At 35.9% G+C, this 11347-nt stretch overlaps 1 protein-coding gene across 1 annotated transcript; it reads left to right on the forward strand.

Moving 5' to 3' along the window:
* The first annotated feature begins 5151 nt into the window (after positions 1 to 5151).
* LOC133801749 (uridine kinase-like protein 3) lies at positions 5152 to 10046 on the forward strand. The gene is made up of 11 exons (XM_062240000.1): positions 5152 to 5326; positions 5816 to 5907; positions 6323 to 6392; positions 6705 to 6823; positions 7033 to 7129; positions 7404 to 7483; positions 7889 to 8083; positions 8165 to 8248; positions 8345 to 8405; positions 8896 to 8956; positions 9139 to 10046. Exons 1-11 carry the CDS (start codon positions 5167 to 5169, stop codon positions 9266 to 9268), a joined length of 1149 nt encoding a protein of 382 aa, XP_062095984.1. The 5' UTR covers positions 5152 to 5166; the 3' UTR covers positions 9269 to 10046.
* The last annotated feature ends 1301 nt before the right edge of the window (positions 10047 to 11347 follow it).

Here is an 11347-nt window from a genome sequence, read left to right on the forward strand (position 1 = left end):
CATGCTTACTTAATAATTGCTAGCATAATTAGGATCATGCATAAACGCAGAGGCTCAACCTCTAATCAATATCATATTCAATATTCACGGCATGCCCTAATCACATGTTTCTCGTGCATCACATTTAAACATCCAACATGCATCAAGCATAAACATGCATGTCATATACACAGGGTGCAGTTTTCTTAGCTCTGGTTCGAGCGAGAATTAGAACAAGAACGACCCTTGAGAACGATCGATCCTTTAATCCCTTAGCGGATTAAGGAAAATCATCAAAAATAGGGCCTTGACCTAAACCCCACTCTCGGGACCCCGAAATGTACCCACACGGTGAGTAGATTCGATCCCAGGCCTTAAGGATTGAAACCCCGAGCCAAAAACCCTTTAAAACACTCAAAACGGGGATTTGAAGAAGCAGGGCAGCGCTATAGCTCTACCCCCTAGCGCTTAAGACAGAACCAAAACCGCCCTAAAGCCACATTAGGTAGCGTTGTAGCGCCCCCTTGTGGGCGCTGTAGCGCTACCTCCAGCCTGAAGTTGCCCAGAAACATCTCCCTTTGACTCCACCATTGATAACCCAAACCAAAAGCTCCCCAACATCATTTAAACCCCCAATTGAACCCAAATATCATCTACATACAACCTAGGCATCATAACCCAAAGAACCCTAGCCAAAACTCCAATCAATTCCCAACTTTCCAACTCTAAAACCAGCTGGAACTCAAATGGAAAAATAGAGCAAGAACTAATGTTCTTGTGGCTAAAAACTCACCTCAAGTTCAGCAACACACCCTCTTTAATGGTAGAGCATAACCCTAGGTTATCACTGTTTGGTTCCCTGGTTTGGTTCGTCAAAAAGAGCTCAAAAACTCAGAGAGAACAAGTAGGAAAAACAGGTACAGGAGAAGAGTAAACTTTGGTAAGTTTTTGGAAAGCTTCTACAGCCTTAATGGCTGATATAAATCCTGCCCTCAAGTCTAAAATAAACCTTAACAGCCACCAAGGGCACAATCGTCCTTTCGCACCTATCTCGTTAATCATAATTAACACCCTCCAATTCCCGTTATTCTCCATATTCTCAAATACCAATAAATCATACCCCATTACCCTTTAATTCCTGGTAATGTTCTAATCATTAAAATCACCCCGAGCCCCGAACCTAAACCCGTTATGACCAGACCGAACACTTGCATTTCATGATTGTCTCATGCTGAAAGGCTCAAAAAAATCCACATATAATGTGGTACCATTCATAACTCACCCACATGCACGAAAATACACAATTATGCCCTCAACAGGCCAAATTACGAAAATGCCCTTATAATTAAAAATAAACCCATATGCATGCATTTATCATCATATTATAATATAATTCACATAACACATGCATATAATCATTTAATATCGTAATAAATCAATTATGGCCCTCCTTGCCTCCTAATCAAGGTCCTAAACCTTATTAGGAAATTTGAGGCATTACAGTATCTTACGCTTGTCCGACCCAATGGTCATGGAAAATGTAGTGCTTTGTACACTGGTTCAGCTCCAAGGATGATTATATGGAGGATAGTGCAATGGGCCCCGAGGTGACTTCTAAGTCCCATATCCTAGAGCTGGGCCCCAACATTGACTTATTAGTTAAGGACGACCTTAGCACGTTGAGTGCTGGTTGTAAAGCATTGACTTATTAGTCAAGGACGACCCTACCATGTCGAGTGCTGGTCGTAAAGTATTGACTTATTTGTCAAGGACGGCTCTAGCTCATTAAGTGTTGGTCGTAAAGAATTGAATTATTATTTAAGGACGACCCTAGCACGTTGAGTGCTGGTCGTAATGCATGGACTTATTTTTCAAGGATGACCCTAACACGTTGAGTGCTTGTTGTAAAGCATTTAGTTATTAGTCAAGGATGGCCTTAGCACATTGAGTGTTGGTTGTAAAGCATTGACTTATTAGTCAAGGACGACCTCAGCACGCTGAACGCTAGTCGTAAAACATTGACTCATTAGTCAAGGATGGCAATAGCGCACTCACCACTGGTAGGTATGGTTATGCCTAACCAGGAGTGCATTATACGCTCGACAAACCTATTGGTCCTGAGATAATTAGAGCGCTAGGTATGCTAGGCCAACTCCAAGGCTGGTTATATAGAGGACAGGGAAAAGGGCCTTGGTGTGACTCATTAGACCCATATCCTAGGGCGCTGAGCCAATATGATTTATTAATCATGTGTTTGGGCGCTGAGCCCGAGTATGATTCCAAAATCTTGTATTTTGGGCATTGGACCTCGATATGATTCATTGATGGTTATCTTGGGCTATTGGTCCATATGATGTTGTAGTCATTTATATGAATGGTGTGCATGCATAAGTAGGGTTATTACTGCTAGGCATGCTTATTATGATTTGGATGTGTGTAATTAACTACTTATGAGCATGTTTAAGTTTTCTTGTTGAGCCTTGGCTCACGGGTGCTATATGGTTTAGGTAAAGTGAAAAGAAAGTTGGACCATCGTTGAGTTGGAGAGCTTAGGTGACGATGTGTACAAATGTCGCTGCTCAACCACCATGGCCGAGGGTTTATGCGGAACTAGTGCCAAACCCTATATTGCTGCTTAGGTGAGTTGGTTGTACCTTTATTATTGTAATTATCCTTTTAAATGTATTTCGGGATCCCATGAATGAGGTAAACGTTTTAATGAAATGATGGTACCGTTGACAAAATATTTTTAACACTAAACCGTTAATCATGTGTTAGTTACACGGTTATAGCCGAATGACTCGTTTATGGAGTTTAGCACTATTGAAAATACTCAGTGTAACGGTCCCTGAGTAGTAGGGCGTTTCACAAATGGTGATGGTGAAGTGAATTTGATGACCAAATCATGCTCCTGTGGCATGTTTTAGATTATAGGGATATATTGTGTTCATGTAGTGGCACATCAACCGTGGTATCAACATTTACTCACTGTGTTCCCCGTTGTACACTACTTAGATGTGGGGGGAGTCGTATAAAGAAACAATTTAACAAGCTGACAATGAGGATGAATGGATGATTCATGAGGACATAAATAATATGCAAGTTGGGTTACCCGTTGAGAAACAACCAATTGGTCGGCCAAAGAAGAAAAATGTAGGAAGAACGAAGACAAAACGTTATCCATCAATTTGCAAAGTGTTGCGCAAAGAGTGTAAGTGTAGTATGTGTGGTGGTCTTGGCCATAATAGGGCTTCATGCAAAGCTAGACAATAAACTATTTGTATTAATTTGGACACGTGTTTATTATTAACATTGCTTGGTTTCCCTTGTTTTTTCTTTTTTTTTTTCACCAACTTTTGAGTAGCTCAATATAAACTCAATATGTTCGATAATAGCTCGCTATGGGCTCGATTACTTTTTGATATGAGCTCAATGAGTGCTTGATATAAGCTCAATGGCTTCTCGGTAATATCTTCTTAAATTAAATTTAAAGTCAAATATGTATGTTGCTCTGTTACAGCTCGATTAGAGATCGATTACAGCTTAATGGAGATCGATTAAATGTCGATGGAGCTTGATAACAAATAAATAATACCATTACACCAACTTTATAGTTCTATAGATATCATAAAGAAACCCAAAACATAAAAAAAACATGGAAAGAACCTGCATATATACAATCGTAATAAAAAATGAAGAACCTATCATAATAGCTCTTATAAAATATGTTCAATAAAAAAAATATGCAAGTATCTAAAGGTGTGGAAGCAAGTCAAGGTTGCACATTCTGATACCACAAGTCTCTCACACTACACCAAACACCCATTACCATAACACATCATTATAATACTATTTAAAAAGAGTTATTGTATATATAAAGTTAATGACTAAAGTCACACGCGGAAAGAGGTAAAAAAAAAGCGGCAAGTGAAAAAAAAGGAGGCAAATTTTCCTTCTCATTTTCCCTATCTCGGACCAAAGTCCTCGTCTCTTTCTCTCTCTGTCTCAGACTTCATCTCTTTCTCATTTTCCCTACTGAGTCTTCATCTCTTTCTCTCTGTCAACCATCTCTTTCTCTCTGTCTCATTTTCCCTAGCTCAGACCAAACCATCTCTTTCTCTCTGTCTCATTTTCCCTAGTTCGGACCAAACCATTGAAACAGGTGTGGTCTAAATTCCATCTTTGATATTGGAGGAGACCATGATAGCAGCAGTGATGTTTAGTCACAGATAGAAAGGGCCTTTTCAGATGGGGGACACTCCCGCTTACAAGCAGTACGTCGCCGTCTTACTCGCTGGAGTTTCCACAGTCGCCATTGGCCATCCCTTTGACATCGTAAAGGTAATCTCTCATCTTATTCTCGTTGGATTGTGTGAAATTTTCATGGGTTTAGCTTGTAATTTAACATATTTTTGTTTGATTGCACTCTTAGTGAAATTGATACCCAGTTGCCCAATCGACTCAATCTCTTTTAACTGCCACTTGATCTTAATTTGGGGACCTATTTTTATATTGTCCAACAGGGGATAATATATTCGGATTTGATGCCACTGATGCTGCTAAGTCTCTAAATGCTGTGTTTTCCCCTGCAATAGCTTCCAACATCCCATTCTCAAAGTGCCTCTTCAGTTGGTGTCGGTACACGTAACTTGGTGTGCTTGCTACACGAAACTTGGTGTCGTTTGCGGACGGTGGTGTCGGTACTTGGACTGTTGTTGTGTGCATTATTGGGTTAGAAGCATTTGGAATACTGATTTGGTACATGTAACTGAGATAGCATTTTCATTTGGGTTGTTGTTGCTTGTTTTGATCAATCACTGCCACTAACATATAAAGCCAGAGTTTTTAAGATGATATATTCTGTCCATTGTAATAAGTCTTTGAATTCGAGCTTGTTTACCAGTTTAAGATCCTACAACGCTAGGTGGGTACCCTTTGGTATTGTTTTTTGATCCCACTTCTGATCAAGCGACTTGACCATCTTTTTTAACTGAATTTGATTGTTCAATAGCCAAGTTGGTTAATGGTTCATAAAAACTTATACTCAATCGAACCATCAGTTGGACTCAAGATTCACATTGCTAGACATGAAGTGCTTTTTTTTTCTTGAGAATGATTTATGTTTGTTCATTTTCTTCTTTGCATAACCTTGTTCGTATACCGCTGTATCTTTTATGGGATAGGTCTATGGGCATGGAGTCCAAATCAGTTGTGGACTTAATAGAAGCTTCCTCAGGGGTTCATTTTTCTGGATTTCACATGAACAGTCTGCAGGAAAGGCATTCAAATGTGGACCAACCAACAACCTCTGCTGCAGATAACATTCTTATGCAACCTTTTGTCATAGGTAAAGTTGGATTGGAAAACTACATTGTTAAGACATTCTTCTTTTTATTTTTTATTTTAATATATATCACGAATATGCCTTTAAACTTGGATTGGAACACGTACAAGAAGCCAATACTTCAATTTTCTTTACTAAATAGATATCATCCTAAGTTGAGGGAAAAATTATGCTGTGGTCAGGGATGGACCTACATAGTGACCAGGATGGGAAATAGCCCTCCTACAAAAGATTTGTATATATATATATTTTTAATATATCTTCCCGAAAGTTCACCTTCTTATCTATGTGGTTCTTAAAAAATTTATTGTTTCCACCCTTAGATTTTTTTAAAATTCATTATTTTGTTTCTTTGGTAGCCTCTTGTATTTCTATATGCTGGACTATGGTCTTGGCGCATAAGGTTTTCGTTCTTTTAGGAAGAAGAATTGTTGGAAGAAGCTTGTTCTTCTGTAGTCTCTTCTAGATATCACATTATTCTTTGCATGGCAGGGGTTGCTGGTGGAGCAGCATCTGGTAAGACTACAGTTTGTGATATGATTATACAACAGCTTCATGACCAGCGTGTTGTTCTTGTTAACCAGGTAATCTAATCATGAAAATTTTCATGATTTGTATGATTCTAGGCTTCTGGTTTTCTCAACTTGAATATAATTTATTGGAAACATACTTATTGATTTATTTGATTGTAAGAAATTTAATTATATTTATGAGCTGAACTTGGTAACACTCAGCTCAAGGGTTAAAATAGTTTTGTGTTGATTCTTAAGTTGATTTTTCTTTTGGCACATTTTTGGGTACTTGTGGATTTTTTGGTTTATGATGGTAAGTTTAACTAAATGGAAATCCATATTTCTGCTGTTTATTTATTTCATAAATTTTCTAATATTTATGTCATTTTATGCTTGAGGTAAAATCTAGAAAGCTTTTATTTATAAAAATATCCGTGTATATGTGTTGCAGATCATTCTTATAATACTTTTGTTTATGCTTTCTCAGGATTCTTTTTACCATAATTTGACACCAGAAGAACATGTAAGAGTACATGAATACAATTTTGATCATCCTGGTGAGGGAATTTCTGTTTTAGTCACATTATATTTTTTCTAGGATTATATAGTGTTTGACTGCATTTAAACCAAGCAATGAGGTTTGTGCTATTAAACTTTATGTAATTTAGTGCCCATTTGTACAAAGTTTCTAATACCTGTATCTTGCTAAAAATTCACAAAAATATAGTATATTTTTAGCCATTTAATGGGGCACATTAGAATTGGTTTGCTTTGTAGCCATAACTAGCCTAACTATGGTATGTATTTCTCTTATATGGTGCATGCTGTCTCTTTCATGTCTTTTGATGTAAAATTGCTTTTATTGTCAGATGCATTTGATAATGAGAAACTTTTAGCTTCTATGGATAAGTTGAGGAATGGGCAAGCAGTAGATATTCCAAACTATGACTTCAAGAGTTACAAAAACAATGTCTTCCCGCCTAGAAGGGTAACTTTTGTTTTCTTAACATGCTGGTCTAATGAATTGTCTCTTGTTTTCTTATACTTGTCTTACCAAAGACAAGTTATAGGAGAATTAAAGTTATTCCGTACTTACAGTATGTGCATGCTTGCAATTATCAGTATGTTTCTTATCTCTATTAGAATTCTGAATTAGAGGACCCTTACTTCAACAATATGGCGGCATATGTTGTGCAGGTAAACCCTTCAGATGTGATAATTTTGGAAGGCATTCTCATTTTTCATGATCCCCGTGTTCGAGAGTTGATGAATATGAAGATATTTGTCGATACAGGTCATTTATTTTCTTTTTTATCATTTACGCTACTTGATGTTCTTACTCTATATTTCTGATGCTTTTCATTAGTTACTACTACAAATATGTGGTCTTGAGATGCTTATCTGACTATTTTTTTTCTAATTTATTCAGTATTATACCATTACATTTGAGATTCAATTAATATAATGATTTCTTTTATAGTTTCTCCATTAACTATGGGATGTCGTGATATGTCACTTTATAGTGTTACTAAGTTGAGGCACTTCACATTGAAAAATTTTCAGTGCAGATGTTGATGTTCGTTTAGCAAGGAGGATAAGGCGTGACACAGTAGAAAAAAACAGGGATATTGGTATAGTTCTTGATCAGGTTAGCAACTATTCATGTAATTTTGTAATCATTCTTATTTCCAAGAGATTATATCTTTGAATTTGTGGGCCGCAATTAAGTTTAAAGTATCAATGAATATACCTCAGGAGATGAAACTGCAACTCTGGTGGTGATTATGTTTTGTTACTTGTTAGTAGCTAGAAATTTCAAAGTGCTATTTTTGAAAGTGATCTTTGTGACGGATGGTTTGCTCTTATTATTTGATTAACTCTTGTTGTTTAATCATTTATGTCATTCCGTTTTGCAAAATCTCCACTCGATAGGGTTGAGGGTTCACTATTAGTCTCCGGTACTTGATCATATGAAAATGAGAGAATAATCAGATGAAAGTAGGCTACATTTTTCACCATTTCATTTTCTTAAAATGTTTTTGTTTTAATGCAGTACTCAAAGTTTGTGAAGCCTGCATTTGATGACTTTATTCTTCCTATAAAAAAATATGCTGACATCATTATTCCTCGTGGAGGAGATAATCACGTGGCTATTGATTTGATTGTACAACACATCCATACAATGCTTGGCCAGCATGACTTGTGTAAAATATATCCTAATTTGTACGTTATACATTCAACTTTTCAGGTATCTGGCAAGCTTCATTCTCTGTTATTAATGTAATTTCAGCAACTTTCTATGGCACTAATTACCGGTTGACTCATGCAGATATGGGGCATGCATACCCTCATACGTGATTCACAAACAACGAAGCATGATTTTGTATTTTATGCTGATCGGTTGATTCGTTTGGTGAGTATTTGTTTCTTTGAATATAAAGTTTATTTATGGTTTTGCATTTTGAGAATGGGATTAGTCAATGAGTAATGATCTTGAAATTATTACCAGGTCGTTGAGCATGGTCTGGGACATCTGCCATTTACAGAAAAACAGGTGGTCACTCCAACTAGTAAGCTGGCAGTCAAATGGAATTTTTTAGTTCTTTGTCCCTTTCAGTTTTCAGTTTTCATTTTTAATGGGTTCCTTCAGCTTATATGTGAAAAATTACTTATCATATTGTAACTTTTCCTTTTTTCTTTTTTTAAATAGGAAAATTTTTAGCATATGAGTAACATTAGCTTCTTGTCTGAATGTGAGGGCATTAACTGTTTAGCCTCAACAATTAAGTGCCACTACTCATATTAGAAAAGCAAAGCATTATGTTGTCAGTACTGCAAATCTCTAAAAAGGAAAATCTAATATTAACTGTCCTAATATGACAGTTTAGGACCCATGCTTCATATGCAGGTTTGCTGTTCAAAGACTAAAGTTAGTTTATGCTGTATAGATGATACCTTCATTATTTTGTTTTCTTTTTCTAATTTTGATTTCGCTAAGAGAGTCCAATTTCTTGAAACTGTAATTGCTCATAGCTAATTTACATCTCCTGTCTTTCGCAGAGTCCGTGTATACTGGTGTAGATTTCTGTAAGAGATTATGTGGTGTGTCTATAATCAGGAGGTAATTTCGCAAAGCAATTGTGGCATGTGTTTTTTTGTCAGTTTTTCATATAAATTTTATATTTGGAAGCAAACTCTAGAGGATTTCTATTCTTGGGCCAAAAAATAAGATTCAAAGCTGTAATTTTTCACAATGTACTAATTCGATATATTCTCATTGCACACTAATTCTTGTCATTACAGTGGTGAGAGTATGGAGAATGCTCTGAGAGCATGTTGTAAGGGAATCAAGATTGGGAAAATTCTAATCCACAGAGAAGGAGACAATGGCCAGTATGTTTCGATTCCCTTTATGATTGTCTTTCATTTTTAAATCAACATATTTCTATGATTCCATTTTTTAATCAACCTCTATGATAAACTATTGGTGTTCCAGATGCTGTTCAAAGAGGTGTACAACTAGATCAGATTATTTTCACAGATGTTGCCATGAAGGGTGAACATATCAAGCGCAGTGCTTTAGAAGATTTATTCTTGGACACGTAAGCATGCTTAATACTTTTTTTTTTCTATTTTTTTATTATTCAAGTGTATTTATCTCAGTACAATACAGTATGTAACTTTATTTTGACATTTGATGTTGCTATTGCTGATTGATTTTGCTATTGTTGTTTCGTTTCTTTATTTTTTTTGGTGGTGTGTGCTCTGTAGCATTGCATTTAGTTAGCTTAATATTTAGCTCATATTTTCTTGAGTCGTTGCACCAGAATTCCCTTAATCAAGAGCCATATTCTGTCAGAAGTGAATCATGTCTTGTTAACATAATGATTTTTCAACTGGTTACAGGTCTTTCCCAGAGCTTGGACAGCAATTTTGATTTCTCTAGACAATAGTGGCATGTGGAACCTTCGAATAGACAATCTAAACTCGTGGTATCTAGGCCAGGAAACGTACATTAGTGTTGTAAACTCTGAGTTTTGAGAAGAATTGGAGAAGCAGCAGAAAGCAAGTTCAATTCAATTTTGTTTTCTAGTTTTAGATATGCAACACGCATTTTATTGATTTTTCCTCTTTTTTATTTCTATTTAATGTGATAAACATTTCCAATTAATTTCAGTCACATGAAAATGATGATTTTTTTGGACATTTGAGTTGGAATATGTTTCTTTATGTTAAGTTTGAACCATTAATGAATATAGTTTTATTTTGTCTCTCTATCTTTTTACTGTCAATTCTAAGTGCATTTTGTTTACTGTCATTGTAGTGGAATTTTTACTCTCTGATACATTCACTCTCTATAATTATAGCATATGTACTTTACTGGTTAGTGGTTACAAATCGTTTTGGAGATAAAATAATTAACTTTTGTCTACCCTTGAAGCCCAATACCTTGATCAATTGTGTATTTGTCCATTACTGTACAATTCTATCTATAAAGACAGCAGTTATTCTTTGGGAAAAGCTATCCTGGCTACTAAAACAGACATGCTGCATAATAGCTTTTTGTTTGGTTGTTTATTCTAGGTGTCAATATCTCTATTTGTGTTTGGGTTTGGATTGTGTTAAAGGGATTGACAATATCTCTCTTGATGTTGCAAAATAGTATTTGATTCATAACTAGAAGGGATCCTTCTCTGACAATGATTTTGGTCCAGAATTGTTGGTTAATAAAACTTCCAAGTTTAGTCTGTTGTGTTTTCTCTCTCTGTTTTTTTTTTGGCAGTGGCTTCGATCATAAAGCACACTCTGCTGCTGATTTTTTTAGCTTAGTTTATTGTGGTGTTCTATTTGTGTTTCTCTTTTATGAGTTTCTTATGGCTTGTTGGACTTAGTCTAAATACATGGTCATGCTCTTTATTTAATCTCTCAAACTATTTCGGACTAATGAATTGGCACAACCATTTATGCTCTTTATTGCTTCTTTTTTAGTAAGCCTAATCACATGTTTGCCTTGCACACAGATAATATGAGTGTCTTCTAGATTCTAGGCCATTGGATCTTATATATATCTTACATCATGCAGTTATGTTTATATGCACACAATCATATATAGTGCTCTTTATTAATGTTATGGTTGGAATAGTATGGTACATATATAAATTTTGTTTAACTTCTCTATCATTTCCTTCCTCTCTTTCTCTTTCACACATATACATGAACACATGGTGGGGCTGTATCATTGGGACACCCATTAGGATGCAGTGGAGCTCGTATCTTGGTCACATTGTTAGGGGTAATCTATAACCTTCCCTTCTCTTGCAATGCATTCCTAGTTTGACATTCTAATATCATTTATATAGTTTTCTGGTTTTGTTTACATGTTTTCTTAATGATCTAAACTCATAGTTCGTGGTCATATCTAAGCTTATGCTTTCTACATATACTCATGTGAAGTGATCTCGTGTTTGTCATTTATTCTTTTAAATTTCTGTTGAGAGTTTAGCTGTGGAAT

The sequence above is a fragment of the Humulus lupulus genome, chromosome 9 (assembly GCF_963169125.1).
Source record: "Humulus lupulus chromosome 9, drHumLupu1.1, whole genome shotgun sequence".
Classification (NCBI taxonomy): Eukaryota; Viridiplantae; Streptophyta; class Magnoliopsida; order Rosales; family Cannabaceae; genus Humulus; species Humulus lupulus.

Excerpts from the sequence above, each read along its gene's own strand:
- LOC133801749 (XM_062240000.1), top strand. The coding sequence starts at position 5,167 with ATGGGCATGGAGTCCAAATCAGTTGTGGACTTAATAGAAGCTTCCTCA. Across the intron at positions 7,484-7,888 it reads TTGGTATAGTTCTTGATCAG|TACTCAAAGTTTGTGAAGCC; the intron begins GTTAGCAACTAT and ends GTTTTAATGCAG. Across the intron at positions 8,249-8,344 it reads CTGATCGGTTGATTCGTTTG|GTCGTTGAGCATGGTCTGGG; the intron begins GTGAGTATTTGT and ends AATTATTACCAG.